Source organism: Eleginops maclovinus, chromosome 1, assembly GCF_036324505.1.
Source record: "Eleginops maclovinus isolate JMC-PN-2008 ecotype Puerto Natales chromosome 1, JC_Emac_rtc_rv5, whole genome shotgun sequence".
NCBI lineage: Eukaryota > Metazoa > Chordata > Actinopteri > Perciformes > Eleginopidae > Eleginops > Eleginops maclovinus.
The window spans coordinates 25,460,621-25,480,712 of record NC_086349.1 but is presented as its reverse complement, the minus strand read 5'-3'; the positions used below and the strand labels follow the sequence as shown (position 1 = coordinate 25,480,712).

General features: G+C 41.5%; 1 protein-coding gene and 2 non-coding genes across 3 annotated transcripts in view; 1 reads left to right on the top strand and 2 right to left on the bottom strand.

Annotated features, from left to right (window-relative positions):
* cacna1fb (calcium channel, voltage-dependent, L type, alpha 1F subunit) overlaps positions 1–20,092 on the top strand; it is a 45,791-nt gene that overhangs the window by 21,570 nt on the left and 4,129 nt on the right. The window contains 37 exon segments of the mRNA XM_063889171.1: positions 2,776–2,927; positions 3,505–3,579; positions 4,260–4,341; positions 4,555–4,581; positions 4,688–4,848; positions 4,988–5,213; positions 5,943–6,150; positions 6,642–6,762; positions 7,514–7,589; positions 8,288–8,357; positions 8,437–8,494; positions 8,657–8,759; positions 10,286–10,415; positions 12,047–12,106; positions 12,200–12,306; positions 13,162–13,249; positions 13,425–13,532; positions 13,694–13,746; positions 13,846–13,992; positions 14,732–14,933; positions 15,109–15,267; positions 15,457–15,567; positions 15,960–16,043; positions 16,156–16,284; positions 16,386–16,451; positions 16,609–16,700; positions 17,045–17,204; positions 17,283–17,410; positions 17,506–17,602; positions 18,055–18,157; positions 18,245–18,346; positions 18,440–18,570; positions 18,665–18,799; positions 18,951–19,023; positions 19,118–19,340; positions 19,447–19,554; positions 19,855–19,991. Coding sequence (XP_063745241.1) covers positions 2,776–2,927; positions 3,505–3,579; positions 4,260–4,341; positions 4,555–4,581; positions 4,688–4,848; positions 4,988–5,213; positions 5,943–6,150; positions 6,642–6,762; positions 7,514–7,589; positions 8,288–8,357; positions 8,437–8,494; positions 8,657–8,759; positions 10,286–10,415; positions 12,047–12,106; positions 12,200–12,306; positions 13,162–13,249; positions 13,425–13,532; positions 13,694–13,746; positions 13,846–13,992; positions 14,732–14,933; positions 15,109–15,267; positions 15,457–15,567; positions 15,960–16,043; positions 16,156–16,284; positions 16,386–16,451; positions 16,609–16,700; positions 17,045–17,204; positions 17,283–17,410; positions 17,506–17,602; positions 18,055–18,157; positions 18,245–18,346; positions 18,440–18,570; positions 18,665–18,799; positions 18,951–19,023; positions 19,118–19,340; positions 19,447–19,554; positions 19,855–19,991 — 4,292 coding nt within the window.
* Positions 809–881, bottom strand: trnak-uuu (transfer RNA lysine (anticodon UUU)). Its single transcript has one exon. It is a non-coding gene; the product is annotated as a tRNA-Lys (tRNA).
* Positions 1,664–1,736, bottom strand: trnak-uuu (transfer RNA lysine (anticodon UUU)). Its single transcript has one exon. It is a non-coding gene; the product is annotated as a tRNA-Lys (tRNA).

The window sequence follows — 20,092 nt, the reverse complement described above, 5'->3', positions numbered from 1 at the left end:
GTCTGGGCGCACACAATTGGCAGGGCTCAATCCGAGGGGCGGGATAAACAGTCGTTTTTCAAATTCCCTCTGCACGCAATAGGATAGCGCTACAACCAATCAGAGCAACGAAGATGGTGATGAAGTCAGAGCGATGGAAAAAGTAGCACACAAGACACTCTACAGCAAAAAATGTTTAGGTCTGAATCAAACTATCCATTAGTTAATTGTGCTGTGATGTCACTGCTGTAACATCAGAGTAGTTTGTTGTAGCTTTGGTTGTAGCGTACCCCCAACATCATTCAGTTCAGATCACTTGTTGAATATCTACTTCATCGCTAAAACATACTTACCATTTGTAAGAGAGATGAACCTCATCCAACACAATCCCTAATAGGTTTTCTTGGAAGACCTTGGTGACCAACATGTCTCGCCATTGTTTCTGAAGAAGCCAGGATTCAGGACTCCCGTATATCAACTGGCACCGGCCGCTTCGAATGTCCTCCTGGTCACCTTTGCCAAGTTGCAGGGCCGAGAGTCCAAATTTGGTAGCCTCGTTTACCTGGTCCTTCCATAAGCGCAATCAGTGGTGAGACAACAATCACCAGTGGGTTTTCATTGAGTCCCATGCATTTGGCCACCAGCGGAAGCTAGGTGATAAATTACACTTTTGCCTTATCCGGTCGGCAAAACTCTGTGCCGTTATTTCTTATATATCGTTTAAATGCCATGGGCCAACCAGAAATTACATATGCTACTGTTAAGGTGCACCTTGATTTCTTTACCAGCATTAGAATTCCTTGAAGTCTTCATTTGCACATTAAGGTATTGCCTGAACAGGGACTTGAACCCTGGACCCTCAGATTAAAAGTCTGATGCTCTACCGACTGAGCTATCCAGGCTTCACAATGACCATCTTCTGGAGGAACCAATCACACAACGTCCGCCTCGTTCTTGAGTGAAAGAAAAACATTGGTGGCTAAGTGTTAATGTAGTTGTCCCTAGCAATGTGGCCCTGAAGACTTGGATGCTGGCAGAATAGATTTAACGCCTGAACAGGGACTTGAACCCTGGACCCTCAGATTAAAAGTCTGATGCTCTACCGACTGAGCTTTCCAGGCTTCAAGGACACCTTATTCTGGAGGAACCCATCAAGCAACGACCAACTTGTGATGTAACAAACAGAGACATCTTTCGCTAAGTGCTAATGAAGTTTTCACAGCAATGGCCAGAAGCAGACTATGGACCACACCCAGACTAGCCTTGGTGACCAACATGTCTCGCCATTGTTTCTGAAGAAGCCAGGATTCAGGACTCCCTTATATCAACTGGCACCGGCCGCTTCGAATGTCCTCCTGGTCGCCTTTGCAAAGTTGCAGGGCCGAGAGTCCAAATTTGGTAGCCTCGTTTACCTGGTCCTTCCATAAGCGCAATCAGTGGTGAGACAACAATCACCAGTGGGTTTTCATTGAGTCCCATGCATTTGGCCACCAGCGGAAGCTAGGTGATAAATTACACTTTCGCCTTATCCGGTCGGCAAAACTCTGTGCCGTTATTTCTTATATATCATTTAAATGCGATGTGATTGGCCAACCAGAAATTACATATGCTACTGTTAAGGTGCACCTAGATTTCTATACCAGCATTAGATTTCCTTGAAGTCTTCATTTGCACATTAAGATATCGCCTGAACAGGGACTTGAACCCTGGACCCTCAGATTAAAAGTCTGATGCTCTACCGACTGAGCTATCCAGGCTCTGAGAAGGCCATCCTCTGGTAACCTGATGTAACCAACAGAGATATCTGTGGATAAGTGTAAATAAAGCTGTCCCTATTGACGTGGGTTGATTGCCCTCAGGCAATCCAACTGGCACCGGCCGCTTCGAATGTCCTCCTGGTCGCCTTTGCCAAGTTGCAGGGCCGAGAGTCCAAATTTGGTAGCCTCGTTTACCTGGTCTTCCATAAGCGCAATCAGTGGTGAGACAACAATCACCAGTGGGTTTTCATTGAGTCCCATGCATTTGGCCACCAGCGGAAGCTAGGTGATAAATTACACTTTTGCCTTATCCGGTCGGCAAAACTCTGTGCCGTTATTTCTTATATATCGTTTAAAGTAGAGGCCAAAAACAATTCGGAAAACTGCTGTTCACCAGCAGCAGCCATCTTCTTTATTTACATGTAGCAGAGACGCAGGGACTACACGGAACGGTTGCAACTCTGTCGTCATAATGATCGTGCGATGTGATTGGCCAAGGTGCGCCTAGATTTCTATACCAGCACTTGTAGTGAGGACTTCATTTGCGCATTTAGGTATCGCCTTAACAGGGACTTGAACCCCGGACCCTCAGATTAAAAGTCTGATGCTGTACCGACTGAGCTATCCAGGCTTCGACAGGACAACCATCCAAAGGAACTCGCCATCCAATTGGTTATTTGAGCCCATGTGCATTAAATGTTTGGCAATTACCACCTCCTTCTAGGTTGGAAGAGGGAAGACACAGAGGTGTGTGTAGCATGGGAAAGAGAAGACATATTAGTAGCGTTAGTAGTAGTTTTGTGATTCTCTCTGAGCAAAACCTCTCTCCATGTGACTCAGGCGACTTCTTCAGTTTCCAGTCCGCAACTTTAACTTCTACTCCTTTGTTTACTTTCGAATTACATCCATGCGTAACACTTAGCTTCATTGCTGGCTCCAGAGAAAATGATGCTTTGTGTAGATGTTAACATTTCCACATGTCTGGAGAAACTAATTTCAGCCATTGAATGACATGTAAATGTGTGTGTGGACGTTGCAGAGAGTTCAGTAAGGAGAGGGAGAAGGCGAAGGCTCGCGGAGATTTCCAGAAGCTGAGGGAGAAGCAGCAGATGGAGGAGGATCTGTGCGGCTACATGGACTGGATCACCCAGGCGGAGGACATGGACGAACTGGATGAGGACGGTAACCCACGTAAGATTTAGTGTGTGTGTGTGTGTGTGTGTGTGTGTGTGTGTGTGTGTGTGTGTGTGTGTGTGTGTGTGTGTGTGTGTGTGTGTGTGTGTCAGCATCTGATGAGTTTTTAATGTCTCTCTCTTTGTGATATTTTAAATACTGCTATAGAGATCATGTTCATTTGTTCACAGCTGATTGAAAAATCAGTCGGTGACAACAACTTCATGGATGTCAATTTAAAGCAAATTAACTCTAATTGGCTCCATTAGTTAATTGACATCCCTTAATGAAGCCAATTAAAAACAAACGAATCGGTCTGAGAAGTCGATGAGGCAGGAAACAGAGCGGCTGACATTTTTACTAAAGAACCTTTGAAGTTATTTGAGGAATACTGATCTCAAGATTTGAAAAAGATGCACGCGATAAACGTATTAAATATAACACATCGTTAAAATAAGTGCCTATTTCTTGCTCTGTGTCCTATTTAATGTCTCTGTAGACCCCTCTTTGCTGCTAGAGCTGTAAAATGCTGCGTTCATATGGACAATATGACAAAATAATACTAAACTGAACTGCACGTGTTTTTTATTTCTAGGTCCTTCTCTGGGCGATCTGTCAGATAAGAAGAGAGGAAAGTTTGGATGGTTCAGTCACTCCAATGACACACACGGTACGACCTCCTTCTTTTTTATCATATATGTATATCAGCTCTATGTATGTACTTCACACACACACACACACACACACACACACACACACACACACACACACACACACACACACACACTGAAGTCTAAATGTAGAAGGGTATCTGGGTCTCTGTGTGACCCTGTTTCTTATCAGCAGGTTTTCCTCTCCGTTATTTCAGCTCGATCCAGTTCAGGAAAGATTTACTGGCATCAAGTTAACATCGACAGTAATGAATAAACAAATACAGTGAATCATAGCTGCAGGTTTGGTGTTTATATTGAAGATATTTGCTAAGCTTCAGCCGTTTTCTTAAACAAATAGTGCTGTTTTTCCTCGTCTTTAACTGTTAGAGGTTTCTTTGTCTCCTTCTGACCTTTAGAATTTAGTCTTCTAGTTGAAACCCTCCTTCTATAATCACATATACTGTATTTATAAGGAGGATTTTCTACAATAAAACCATTCAAAAACATTTGAAATACACAGTAGTCCTCTCAGACTGGACCAAAGTCGAGCTTTGTAGCAGGAAACGAATAACGTTTGCAGAGTTTATAAAGATTTGAATAGATTTTAGACTTAATAGATGTGTTTTAGTGATGTTAGATATAAATAAGTGTTGAGCTTTGGATATTTATCCCTGTCATTTGTTTTTCTGTCTGTCAGCGAGTCTTCCTGCCAGTGAAACGGGGTCTGAGAACACGGAAAACATCGACGAGGAACACACAAACTGCTGCCAGGCCTGCTGGTAACACACACACACACACACACACACACACACACACACACACACACACACACACACACACACACACACACACACACACACACACACACACACACACACACACACACACACACACACACATTGATTATGTCACATGAGACTAGATATTGAAGCTTGATGTAAAGTATTTGAGTCAAATCAAAACTCTTCAAAGTAACTTCCGTCTCGTTTCAGCTCCCAGATGATGAAGATTGGTTGCTGGTGAGTTCACTGACTGTGGGACGTTCAGGAGAAAAACATTTCCCCCTTACACTCTTCTTCCCTTTAGTTTCTGTCTCTTTTTCTGAGTCTTCTTCCTCCCTCTCAGTCGGACGTTGCGCCGCTGGAACAGAGTGTGTCGCAGGAACTGTCGCACCGCCGTCAAATCGGTGACGTTTTATTGGCTGGTTCTGCTGCTCGTGTTCCTCAACACCTCGCTCAGCGCCTCGGAGCATTACAACCAGCCCGTCTGGCTCACAGAGGTCCAAGGTAACAACACACACACACACACACACACACACACACACACACACACACACACACACACACACACAGACCTTCAAATTGTACTTAAAACCAAACATGCACCCAGTTTCTTTCCACCACAAAGTGTCTTCCCTCTCCGCAGACATCGCCAACAAGGTGCTCCTGTCTCTGTTCACGGTGGAGATGCTGCTGAAGATGTACAGCCTTGGATTGGCTCATTACTTCGTGGCGTTCTTCAACCGCTTCGACTGCTTCGTGGTGTGCGGCGGCATCATGGAGACGATCCTGGTGGAGCTGGGCATCATGCCGCCGCTCGGGATCTCCGTGCTGCGCTGCGTCCGCCTGCTCAGGATCTTCAAGGTCACACGGTGAGGAAAACAAACGCTCCTGATGCACAACAACAGATATAAGTTAAGAAAGTACCTGCATGTTTTAGAATTTGAATCAGAAAACTTTATCCTGAAGGGAAAATGGGTTTTGTGATAGTTGCTCTATTTTAGAAAAAAAAAGACTGAAAAGGAATTAAAATATTTATGTAATCTTAAGAATCTAAAGTAAGAATGTGCGATCAAAACGTTAAATAAAATAAAGTAAACAAAGGTATTGAAGATGTAAGAAGACCCATAAAAGATCAAACTAACACAATAAAAATATTCATACAAACATGAGAGAGTTTAGTATAAATGTGCACTGATAAATAAACAGAAAATAATTAAACATTAAGAAAATCAAGTAAAATGTCCAATAAAATATCAAATAAATATTAATAATATAAATAAATAATTATAATTAAGTCAAAGTAAGTATGTGGAATGATAAAATGTAATAAAATAATTGTGTTTTTATGAATACAAGAAGTACAAGATTTGATAGAAATGTAAAAATTCAGTCAAACTAAAATATGAATACAAACATAAGAGGGTAAAGTAAGAATGTGGAGCTAACTGTAATGACCCTATCCTGTCTTAATCCATCCCTCGTTAACTAGTGTACTTATATTTCTGTTAATCACACGATCAGGTACTTATAGCATCACACCCGGCTCATTAGTGAGTCTCTCTCTGATGTCACTGTGATGTCACTCTGTTTCTGCGCAGCCATTGGACGGCTCTCTCTAACCTGGTGGCGTCTCTGCTGAACTCCATGAAGTCCATCGCCTCGCTGCTCCTGCTGCTCTTCCTCTTCCTCATCATCTTCGCCCTGCTCGGCATGCAGCTGTTCGGAGGGAAGTTCAACTTCGACGAGACGCAGACCAAACGCAGCACCTTCGACGCTTTCCCGCAGGCGCTGCTCACCTGCTTCCAGGTAACGCAGCTGAGGGATCTGTTCGCACAATGTCGTGTCAGGAGGAGTTCTAAGAGGACTATATCATTCAAATAAAAGCATTTAAATGTGGAAAACATAGTTCTTTGGAGTTTTGTGTGATTATACGTCTGCATCTATAATTATCCCAAAAATAAATCAAACCAACTCATTTTGAATCCAAAAAAAGGATGTTTGTACATATTTCAATAGTGCAAGTAAAAATATAGTGATTAAAGATGAGTTCCTGTAGCAGTTTATGTGTTCAATCGCGAGGAAGTTGGATACATATGATATGTAACTTATCGTGTCAGCATCGAGCTTTAAGGAAAACTGGTCTGTAAAACTGGACCTCTGCAGGAGTCTGATCCATAGTGTGCAGTGCATCGAGAGTTTGGAAGTGAAACAAAATGGATTGCATTGAGGAATGTAGCATGTATGTTTTTTGTGTTGCATTCTGGGAATTACCTCTGCCCGCTGTTGTGTGTGTGCAGATCCTGACCGGAGAGGACTGGAACATGGTGATGTACGACGGCATCATGGCATACGGGGGCCCGGTGTTCCCGGGGATGATCGTCTGCGTTTACTTCGTCATCCTCTTCATCTGCGGTAACTGTATCCTCCTCCCGCAGAGAGCGAGGGCTTTGTTACCAAGCCTCTGAAACCAAAACACAAACTCTCCTTCAACAGATTTGATCTGAGGCAGTCTCTTGTTGATTTGGAGGTGTATTCAACTTCCTTTCGTTGAGCGTAAAAACTACAATAGGGAGTTGCAAATCTCATTTTGGCAGATATTCTCAGCCAGAAACTCTATTTTCTGAGTCATTTTGAGAGTTGTTTGCTGACTAGTTTGGCTGATATTGAGCTAACATATCTGGAGTGAATATAAGGGAGCACTTTCACACTGAGTCACTTGCATTAGGTCAGTGTGTGTGCTTAGCTTTGGCTAAAATAACACTGAAATAGCAACACTTGTAAAAGATCATTTCCTTTTTTGATTAATGCTAGTAGAATTGTTATTGTTGTATTATTGAAAAGTAATTTAGTTGTAATTCAAGAGGCATTTCTGTCTTTATTATATAATTACTCTTATTTTTGTAATATTAAGAAGGCATTTTGATGGTACGTGTGTGGGGACACTTTATTTATAACTCCCGGGGTAACGCAGCGTACGGTTTTAGCATGCAAACAAGCACGCCACAACTCCCCCCACAGGCTGTTGTTTCACTGTGGACATACTAATATTAGAATAAAACATAATTAGCATGTTGTTCTAAACAGAACCTGCAGCTGTCGGATAAATGTAGTCTATTTCCCTTTTTTAGAAAAGTAGATTTTTCTGTTGCGTTTTCTTAACGTGTGTCAGACATCCTGCTGAACGTCTTCTTGGCCATCGCTGTGGACAACCTGGCAGGAGGGGACGGGGACGACAAGAAGAACGAGTGGGTCCAGTTCCTGTGTTTATTTACGTATTAATATGCATGGTTACTCATGTGCAATGCCTGATAACATACTGCTGCTGCAATCACATAATTAGATCTCCATATGTAATAAACACACGGTACATACAACACATGTCAACACTATGATTATGTATATCTGAAAATACTTATCAGGTGTTTTGCAAATTAGGTTTCTTACATACAAGGAATTAGTGCACACAACACAGTAAGAGGAATTATAATTTAGAATAGGAGCAACTGTGGAAATATTCTAAAAGCACAAATGTATAAAAATAATAGAAAATATTATAATGAAAACATATTTTTAGATAAGAAGTCTGAACATTTGTACAAGCAATATAAATATGTAAAATATTAAATACAGTACATGTTTTACATTAAGAAAAACAGGTAGTTAAATTGGTATTATTGCGCAGAAATGTGCAAAATATTAAGAGAAATGTGAGAAATATAACATGTGTTATTGTACGGAGTCTCTGCAGAATACATGTGAAATATTCATTATTATTTATAATTTTTCTAAAATAAAAACATAGGACACACATACTGTAAAGACTAGTGTGCAGTCAGTACATTTTTTATTTATTGAAATGAGACGTTATAATTGGTGGAAAGAACCATAAAAATAAGACGGAAATGAGAGGATGAAATAGAGATGATATTTTCTGTTTCTGCAGAAAGAAGCCGGAGGGAACGGAGGAGGCTGCAGAAGAGGGGGGAGAAGCAGCAGAAGAGGAAGAAGTGAAGGTGAGCATGGAGGTCTGACTTTAATCTTTAATATTTAAACACGCGAGTCCGTCAGTCTGAAGCTCGTTTGTTTCTGCAGGTGGACATCGATGAAGACACCGAGTACGAGGAGGAAGAGGAGCTGCCTGAAGAAGATGGTCAGCTTTAACACTTTTTATTTATTCCGTTTGAACTATCATCATAATTTGTAGTCCATGTGTTTCAGATGAATGTTGGCTCATTCAACACAATATGAAAGATAACCCTTGTTTCACCTTTGGGGTTTTGAGGTGTTATACCAAAAGAACTTCTCCTCACAGATGCAGGAGTCCAGTTAAAGATTGCCGACCTGGCTCCTCCCAAAGAGAAGGTTCAACCGATCCCAGAAGGCAGTGCGTTCTTCTGCCTCAGCAAGACGAACCCGTAAGTCCCACTGCACCGGAGACACACATGTACCTAATAGCTGCTGCTAGGGTCATGTGAATGTATTTCAGATAAGGCTTCATTTAAGTCCTGAGTGGAGGTGTTGCTTTCAAGACTGAAGTCAGGGAGCAAAAGTCTCCGTGCAGTAAACAGTAAAACTAGCCCTGCGTTCCTAAACCAGTAACATTTAGTAAGTCAAATGCAGGATGCCAAAAATGCCAGGATTGATATCCTTTGTTCCCATTTTGCAGTCTGCAAGCCCGCGATGCGTTTTGAGCTTTTCATTTATTATTTTATTTGTATTTTATATATTTTTATTTATATTTCTTCTTTATATTTCTTCTTTATGTTCATACTTTTGAATTGTTTACTTCTTATTCATTTTATTTTATTTTCTACTTTATTATGTTACCTCAAAATGTAATTATTTAGGATAAAACCCTTAAAACGACCCATCTCAAAAGAAAAGCCAGAAACAAACAAAACAAAACCAAATCAAGTCACAATACAAACACAGACAAGACTTCTATCACCACACAAAAAGGAGGGATTACAAATGTGGACACAACCACTATATGACACAGAGGGGCTGTGAACAAATACATTTGCCCAGCCTGTATACAAGATGGTATAGCAACAGGACGTCAGACCTCCGTCAAAACAAAGCTGTCTGTGCCGTCTGACGCTCTATATTTTAGGAGTAATGTACAGTTTTTGACGAACAGAAAGATTGTTTTCTGGCATCACTTTTTAAAATGCAATTAAAAGAAAAATTGAAAAGTTGCCAAAAAAGTAATTCCACGTAATTGAATTCCAGTTGGTTAGTTGAAAGCAATAATATTAAGTTTAAATAAAAACGAGATGTTTAACTTAATACTCTTGATTTGAACTAACCTAATACATACCTCAGATCTGTTTCTACGGTATATTTTGTATCTCGGGTGTAATATTAAGCTGTCTTTGGCTCTTTTTGCTGTAACAAATGAAGATATCCCCTCTGTGGGACAAATTAAGGTATTCTGCTTCTGATACTAATACCATTATGGGGAACCTGTTGACATAATACCTTTAACTAAAGTGTGGGAAAATCTGCATTTTGGTATGAGGGTGCACTCAAAACCCCTGCAAACATAATGTTTTGTGCGTACTGTCAAATCATCAATAGGATGCATAATTCACAGCAACATTAGAAGTCTAGTAAAGGAAGTAAAGCATCGTATGTTTGGTGGTAAATGACTCCAGTCAGAAGGAGCTCTGAACATACACTATCTTTTACCCACTGCTTTGGAGTTCCTCAATTTATATGTGGAGGACGGTGGCACTAATAACTGTTGTAGATGTTGATAGCTTCGATGTATACACGCTTGAATGTGAGTTGCAGTCGATGAATATGTGTTTCTATTTCTCATCCCTTGTTAAAGTTCAGGGTGCCATGTCGGTATTCAGTCAGTCTCCAGGTGTGTGTATGCCTGCCTGTGTCGAGTCACTTTAATGCCTCTCAACCGAGTCTCTCTTTCTGTCTGCAGTATCCGTGTTGGCTGTCACATTCTGATCCACCACCACATCTTCACCAACCTCATCCTCGTCTTCATCATCCTCAGCAGCTGCTCGCTGGCGGCTGAGGATCCAATCAGAGCTCACTCCTTCAGGAACAACGTGAGTCTGAAATCCTCTGGTTTTAGCTCTCTGTTTCTGGCTTTCATTACCTTACCTTTGTCCATTTAATGAAATTACAAATATTTATATAAACTTAAATATTGATTAAAAATAAGATTAAATAAAAATAATAGAATAAAAAAATTATTTAAAATAGAGAAGGTAAAGTCAAAATGTGCACATTGTACTGCAAGATATAACATATTACAATACACACAGCAGTGTATTAATATCAATAAGATATCAATGCTGAATTACACAGTTTAAAGGGTCTTTATGAAAGTCTACCACTGGTTTATGTCATGTAGCACTGCTGTTAGCCATTAGCTGCTAGCTGTTGTAGAAGCATGCTAACTTGCTCGTGGTGTGATCTTATGAAACTCTGGATCTGAAAAGTTCCCAGTGTGGAGGATAGTTGCATCCCAGATAATAACAGAGGGTCTAAATGTGTCTCGGCGACTTCTCATCACGATAATGATGCGGACACACCTCTGAGGTCTGAGCGCGGGGCAGGGCGGCAGCAGATTACAGAAGAACTGGGTCACTGACTTACCGGGTTAAAGAGGGAAACACATGGAAACACATGGAGGGAGAAAATCACCAGTTTACTGTCTGATCCTGAGAAAAACTGTACACACACACACATACAGAGACACACACACACACACACACACACACACACACACACACACACACACACACACACACACACACACACTGACGCACTTGCTGTGCAGCAGCTGGCTTCATGCAAGACGTAGCAATTAGCAGCAGCTGAGGGAAGAAATTACTTATAACATACAATCATCACACACACACACACACACACACACACACACACCCACACACACACACACCCACACACACACACACACACACACACACACACACACACACACACACACACACACACACACACACACACTGGGAGGAAGTTAACTCGTTATAAGCCCCCTCTGTTCTGGATAAAAAGTAACAAATGAGGGAAATTATTTTTTAATTGGTCCGGTATTGGTCCGGTATTGGTCCGGTATTGGTCCGGTATTGGTCCGGAGCAGCAGCTGTAATTCTTCAACCGTCAATATCAACCCTCTTTTTGTTGATCATTTCTTTGTGCTTTTTTGTGCTGGTCGTGTGTACCTGTACTGTAAAGACGAGCTGAGGATGTAAACTGTAATATGAACACTATGTTACTCTATGTGTGTCCATTCCTATCAGGCTCAGATTTGAACTAAAAACCTTATGGAAGTGAATGTTCCCTCTCCTGCTCTGTAGCTAGGAACAATGTCTGTTTGATTCAATATTGATTTTATTCTTTTAAAATGATTGTATTGCATTTCCAGCTGTTTTCACACATTTCAAGATGTGGGCGGCTGCCATGTCTCAAGTTGTTCTCCAATTTTTGGTTTTTTATTTTAAAATTTTGACTTCTTTCTTATCATGATTTTATGTAGTTTGATTCTCTTTCAGTAAAGCATTTGGCTCTTGGATCTCCCCCTGTTGGGTTTCTTTTTGCATTAATGACGGACTCCCTGAATACAGTATTATCTCCTAAATAACTCCTCCTTCCGATGTCATCATTTGTCCAGAGTCATTCTTTGTGTTTGTTTATTCTTTATTTGTTTGTGTAGATTCTGGGATATGCCGACTACGCCTTCACCTCCATCTTCACTGTGGAGATTATGTTTAAGGTAAAAACCAAACCTTTCAGTTAGCATTAAATAACTCTCTTCTTCAACTTCTTCTTCTCCTCTTTATTTAATGTTGTTTCCTCTGTGCTGCAGATGGTGGTGCACGGGGCGTTCCTCCATCCGGGCTCGTTCTGCAGGAACTGGTTCAACCTGCTGGATCTTCTGGTGGTCAGCGTGTCGCTCGTCTCCTTCTTCCTGCAGTCAGTATCACATCAAACTTCATCTCCATGTTAGACTCACCCAGACACTTTCATTACAGTAACATTAGCAGGTATAGGAACCACAGGTGGAGGCAGTAAATTCTCACCAGGTGGATCTGTCAGGTTGGTTTATGTGGAGTTTAAATATATTTAAGTTTGAATCTATTGAACCAAGCTTGGGAATATTGATTGACAGTTTCAGTATATTTCATGTATGAAAATACCCAGCAGAGAATTCTCTCTTTTGTTTGTAGCAGTTTTAATGTTTTATTCAGTTTTATTTATTTATTTATCTGAAGTGTTGCTTTATGTTTTTATATAAATATCTTTAATTTGTTTAATTAAAATGTTGATGTCTGTATAAATATTTGTATTCTTATCAATTTCTAATAATATCGTTATTTTATTTCAGTAGTTTCCGTATGATGAACATATAAACTATTCAGTATTCTTATAAATGAAGCTGTGATTTAAATGTCAGACCTCTAAAAGATACCTCAACTGCAAAACCACAAAACCAAAAATAAAATAAAGCTTCTTAGAAACTAAACTAAGATTCTTTAACTCTCAATTCAAACACTGATGGTTGATTTGTATACTCAGACATACAGCAATGGTCCTTTACCTTTTAACTGTGTGTGTGTGTGTGTGTGTGTGTGTGTGTGTGTGTGTGTGTGTGTGTGTGTGTGTGTGTGTGTGTGTGTGTGTGTGTGTGTGTGTGTGTGTGTGTGTGTGTGTGCTGCCCTCTGCTGGGGAAATACAGCATCTACAGCTGTTGTAACTGCAGCTCTACATGTCGTATAACTCGTTTTACATGATGTATTATTGATACTGACTCTGTGGTTGTGTCTGCAGCTCCAGTGCCATCTCGGTGGTGAAGATCCTGCGAGTCCTCCGAGTTCTCCGACCTCTGAGGGCCATCAACAGAGCCAAAGGACTGAAGGTAAACACACACCCACACCCACACCCACACACTGAGCCGCAAAGAAGCTGGATACATAGATTGAACGGCTTTATTGTAACATGCATCTTAAGTCCAAGGCTCAAACATCAAAAAAGATAAAGAACACAAGTGACCTGTCTGTGTGTGTCTGTGTGTGTCTGTGTGTGTGTTGCAGCATGTGGTCCAGTGTGTGTTCGTGGCCATTAAGACAATCGGGAACATCATGATCGTCACGACGCTGCTGCAGTTCATGTTCGCCTGCATCGGAGTCCAGCTCTTCAAGGTGAGGATGAAGAAGAAGCAAAGTCACTTTCCTTTTGTTCTGTTTTCTGAAACTGCTTCTGGATCTGCTATAGGCCTCTTTTTTGCCAGCACACACTTTGACCTGTTACAGTAGTAAAATGACAGATGATGACGTAATGAGTCACTTGTTTTGTGTTTCAGGGTAAATTCTATCGCTGCACAGACGAAGCCAAACACACTCCTGAACAGTGCAAGTGAGTTTGTCTTTAACTTGGAGACATACTTTCTGTTTTACATACTGAGATCTGACCTCCCTGAGTGTGTGTGTGCTCGCTCTATGTGTGTGTGTTCAGAGGGACCTTCGTGGTGTATAAAGACGGAGACGTGAACCACCCGATGGTCAGAGAGAGGATTTGGCTGAACAGCGACTTTAACTTTGACAACGTGCTGATGGGGATGATGGCGCTCTTCACCGTCTCCACCTTCGAGGGCTGGCCTGCGTGAGTCTACAAAGAAACATGTTTTTATTAACTTCAACAGAACAGAAACACACTGATGCAGTGGTGGAGTATTTAGACCCTTTAATTCTGTAAAAGTAGATACCACACTGTGAAAGTACTGTAAAAACCTTACATTTAAAAGGTGACTAAAGTACCCGGAAGTCAAATTTGACCTCATTGCATTTAAATTATAAACAAAGAAACGCAACGACTTTAAACATTTACCTACTTTATATAGTATCCTATTTTTACATTTGAGTAGTTTGGTTTATTATAGTTTAATCTAACTTCTTTATATGTTATTAATTTATTATTACATTCTTATTAAACTACTTTTAAAGAAACAGTAGGAGGAAAATAAAAAACACAAAAGATGAATTAAATAAATATTCAAATCAATAATTAATTAACTCATTAGTAATAATTATAATAAGAAGAAAAACTCATTTATTAATCCCATTACTTCAGCATCAAACATTTTTTACACAAACCATTAATGAATTATCTTTATTCCAGTCATTTATTCAGTGTTTCTGCTGTGCTTATATAAACAGTTTGAAAGCACATCATTTCGTAATGTATTTTCAGTCACTAAGTAACTAAATCTATTACATGAATACAGTGAAATAGACGTAAATAAAACAACCTAACATTTGTACCGGAGTTGAGTAAAGTACTTAGTTAGTTTCCAGGTGTACACTAAGGTATTTGAGAGATATTTGACCCCCCCTCTCCTCAGGCTGCTGTATAAAGCCATCGATGCTAACGGGGAGAACTCCGGTCCGATCTACAACTACCGCGTGGAGATCTCCATCTTCTTCATCGTCTACATCATCATCATTGCCTTCTTCATGATGAACATCTTCGTGGGTTTCGTCATCATCACCTTCAGAGAGCAAGGAGAGCAGGAGTACAAGAACTGCGAGCTCGACAAGAACCAGGTAAAAGTCCTACTCAGGGACAGGGAAAATACCATACCATGAAAATCAATAATACTGAATCGTCCGATCAAATCTGGAATTGTATAAGCAGGAGAAGATAAGATTGAATCAGCAGATGTCTGAATTTCTGTCAGTGTTTTTAATAATATGAATGACCCCCGTCCTCCCTGTGCAGCGTCAGTGTGTGGAGTACGCTCTGAAGGCTCAGCCGCTGAAGCTGTACATCCCGAAGAACCCGGTCCAGTACAAGTTCTGGTCCATCATCAACTCCACCGGCTTCGAGTACGTCATGTTCGTCCTCATCCTGCTCAACACCGTCACCCTGGCTGTCCAGGTACAACACACTCACAAACACACCTGCCTTGTGTTTGTCATATTATAAATACTGTTAATAATTTGTGAGTGTGTGTGTGTGTGTGTGTGTGTGTGTGTGTGTGTGTGTGTGTGTGTGTGTGTGTGTGTGTGTGTGTGTGTGTGTGTGTGTGTGTGTGTGTGTGTGTGTGTGTGTGTGTGTGTGTTGCAGCACTATGAGCAGTCTAAGACCTTCAGCCACATCATGGACATCCTGAACATGGTGTTCACTGGTCTCTTCACCGTGGAGATGCTGCTGAAGCTGTTGGCTCTCAGACTCAGGGTGAGCAAAACAAACGCACCAAGGACGAAAGCCTGATATTATCCAGTTTTTATTTTACTTTCTTTATTCCCTCCTTTACTATTTATTTCATCTTTATTACTTAGCATATTTACATATTATTACTTCATTATTTTATTTATTACATTATTTATTTATTAGTTATTTGAATAATAACTTTATTTATTTACTTTAATTAATACCTTATTTTCTTACATTTCACCTAATTATCATTAGTTCTCAATTGCATTTCTAACTTAATTTGCTTTATTTATTGCTTAATTTAATTCTTAATTCAATGTATTAATTACTTGAATAACTTAAATGTATTTATTATTATTTCCTTATTTACATTATTTGCTTAATTTACTTAATTTAATTACTTTATACTGCAGCATTACTTTGTGGACGCCTGGAACTCGTTTGATGCTCTGATCGTGGTCGGCAGCGTCGTCGACATCGTGGTCACTGAGTTCAGCGTGAGTACTCAAACTTATTTAAGTAACATGAGTCTGATCATTTAGTACTTCAGCAGAAGTAGAGTTTATTATTGATAAAATAACTTCCCCTCTCTCCCTGTTTCTCTCTCAGAGTGGGGAGGACAGCTCTCGTGTGTCGATCACCTTCTTCCGTCTGTTTCGAGTCATGCGATTGGTCAAGCTGCTGAGTAAAGGCGAGGGGATCCGGACGCTGCTGTGGACCTTCATCAAATCGCTGCAGGTCAGGGGGCGGGGCCAATACAACGGGGCGGGGCTAACGGGGCGCTACCTTGCTTCAGGGCACAGCGGCAGGTTAACTTTCTCCTCTTCTACCTTTTTCAGGCTTTGCCGTACGTCGCTCTGCTCATCGCCATGATCTTCTTCATTTACGCTGTCATCGGGATGCAGGTGAGTACAGAGGGGATCCTGCAAGGGGGCGCTCTAATCGAAACCACAACAAGAGCCATGACTTCTCCATGAGAGGAGTTCCAGTGAACTGAGTTTGAAATTCTATTCGAGTCGCAGATGGTTCTCTGACTTTTTTTGCTGTCTCTTTGTCTGTCAGACGTTTGGGAAGATAGCGATGCAGGATTACACTCAGATCAACAGAAACAACAACTTCCAGACGTTTCCTCAGGCTGTTCTCCTCCTCTTCAGGTCAGGTCTTCCTCCTACTCCACCTTAACCTCCTCCTTTATTAAACTCAAAAAATGAACTCGCTGTCCTCTTGCAGCTCTGGACAGACTCAGGTCATAATTACATTTTCAATGTTCTGTTGTCAGAGGGCAAAATATTCTTCGCACTTTCCAGTTGCATTATGGGAAATGTAGTCCGACTGTCCCATTATCTGCTGCTCTGAGTTATATTTCCAATATATCTCAGAACTTCAATGATGAATATTTTTATGATCTTTAACTCAAAAACAATAAGGTGAAATATTGAGTATTGTGTGTGTGTGTGTGTGTGTGTGTGTGTGTGTGTGTGTGTGTGTGTGTGCGCAGGTGTGCTACAGGTGAAGCGTGGCAGGAGATCATGCTGGCCAGTCTTCCAGGTAAACGCTGTGACCCCGAGTCAGACTACGAACCAGGAGAAGAGTTCACCTGCGGCAGCAACTTTGCAATCATTTATTTCATCAGCTTCTTCATGCTGTGTGCTTTCCTGGTCAGTAAACACACACACACACACACACACACACACACACACACACACACACACACTGACTGTTCATTTCTCTTTAAGATCATCAACTTGTTCGTCGCTGTCATCATGGACAACTTTGACTATCTGACACGCGATTGGTCCATCCTGGGACCCCATCATCTGGATGAGTTTAAGAGGATCTGGTCTGAATATGATCCAGAGGCCAAGTATGTTTATTCTCCAGGTTCAAAATGTTGGCCTAGCTTAGCACATGCTAACTGGACAGTGGGAGTTAGTGTCTTCTTTATCATTCTTTCCTCAGGGGCCGTATAAAACACCTGGATGTTGTTGCTCTGCTCAGGCGGATTCAGCCTCCTCTGGGTTTCGGGAAACTCTGTCCTCACAGAGTGGCTTGCAAGGTAAAATACACTGCACTGTATACAGCGGGTTGTGTATTAGACAAGTTGGACTGGATGGATATAACGTAGGAACAATGGGACCTTATACACAAGTATCTTCCTAAGTCTACATCAGATTCATGCCATGTTCCTGAACAGAAGAACTGTAAACTGTCCTATAATGAAGTATGCCATTATCCTCTGAAATTAAAGTCCATGGCAGTCGATGCAACACACCCAAAGGAAAGTCTAATGTAAGAATAAATCCAATATATAAATATAAAACATTTGTGAAAGGGAGAATCTTTTCTAGAACTGCGTAGTGATTACTTATCTCTGAGGTGTCCCACAGGGCTCTAATGCAGATCCCCTTCTTTATTCACATCAGGCTACAAAACTCAGCCTGAGACTCACGCAAGACACAGAAACATACTGTAATATTTGTGCATCTTTCTCCTCTTCTGTTCTCTCAGCGTCTCGTAGCGATGAACATGCCTCTTAACGCTGACGGGATGGTGACCTTCAACGCCACGCTCTTCGCTCTGGTTCGCACCGCCCTCAAAATCAAAACTGAAGGTCTGTTTTTACTCCTTTTAACTTCTGTTGCGGTTTTCAAATGCAGCATTATGATGATTTATCTCCGACCCCGCTCTCTGTCGCTAGGTAACCCTGACCAGGAGAACGAGGAGCTGAGGGGAATCATCAAGAAGATCTGGAAGAGGATGAAACCAAAACTACTGGACGAAGTTATACCGCCACATGAAGGTACTAAAAACACTTCAACAAGAGTAACTGTACCACAAACACGACTGATACTACAACAATTACCACTGCTGACTGCTCTGTGAAATCCTGCAGAAGAGGAAGTGACCGTCGGGAAGTTTTACGCGACCTTCCTGATTCAGGATTACTTCCGGAAGTTCAGGAAGAGGAAAGAGAAAGGGGATCTGACCGCAGAGGCCGACGAAACAAACCCGTCTGCTGTTCAGGTCTGTCTGTCTGTACCTGTGTGTGTATTCCTGTAATTGAGTGTTTGTTTGTTACTGTATTGGAGTGTGTGTTTCTGTCGGTGTGTGTTAGCAGCTGTGTAAGGCCGGTCTAAAGACCCTGCAGGATCTGGGTCCGGAGATGCGCCTGGCTCTGAACGAGGACCTGGAGGAAGACGATGAAAACATGATGGAGGACGAGGAGGAGACCCAGGAGGACGCAGCACATAAGGTCTGTGTGTCTGTCTGTCTGTCTGTGTGTGTCTGACTGTGTGTGTGTCTGTGTCTGTCTGTCTGTCTGTCTGTTTGTCTCTATGTGTGTGTGTGTGTCTGTCTGTCTGTCTGTCTGTCTGTAAACAGCTGATCTGTCTCTGTCTCTGCAGGGTGAGAACGGTTTGGGACCAGAGAAAGATCGACGGGGCTCCATACGACGAGGCTCCCTCCTCACGCCCACTGGTATTATTAATTATAATGATTTGAAGGTCACTGATGTATTAATTAACTATGAGGGACAGATCTTTACATTTTTCTGTATGTATTTGTCCTGCAGGTCCTGGTGGTGTGGTCGGAGAAGGCGGCGTATCTAACGGAGGTCTGGTCCACCGGGTCGGTTCCTTCACTAAGATGCCGAACGGCAACGAACATGAGGAACATCTGCGGCGTGGAGACAACGCGAGGTCGTCGTTCAATCAGCACCATCACCGCCGCCCGTCAGCGAAGAACGGCATGGTGGACCACGGCCACAAGAGACCCTCATATCACAAACCCATGAGGTACTGCAAAGGCAAAATATCCTTTTGTTTTTTAATTAAACATGATGTTATAGGCTGCTTGTCAGGTGACAGGTGTATCGGCCAATCACAGTTCTTCTTTCTGCAGGAGGGACTCAAGGGACCGGTACTGGAGGAACGGAGACATGGAGGGATACGGAGAGCAAGGATACTACAGCAGAGAGGAGGACAACGACAGCATCACCTCCAGAGACAGGTAAATGCAGATAAAAAACAAATCAGCATTTTGTAACGGAGTTATTGTTTAAAAAGGTCATTAGTTATGCATTTTCTCTCCAAAAGTGAGATATGATTTATTTATATAATAATAAAATGAATATCTTTAAGTCGAGCATTACAGGACATTTAAAGGCCTTACCTTGGACTTTGAGAAACTGGGAGACATTTTAAATTTAATTTTTGTTAAATTCAAATAGACGGCATACGTGTTTTATACAGAATAATAGTTAGTTATTACAGGTGTGTGTGTGTGTGTGTTGTGTGTGTGTCCTTGCAGACATTACCCTGATGAGTATCCTTTGTACAGAGAACACTATGATGGCCACGCCCCCTACCCCGACAGTAGCTATGGTAACGGATACAACGATGCCCGGAGGACGACCCGGAGACGACTACTTCCTGCCACACCCACAGGTAACTGTTATATGGACTATTGTTACTTACTCAGATGAGATGACCAAAGGAAACGAGAGTCAACGAGGACAACATCAGTTATCAAATATGATTTAATTACT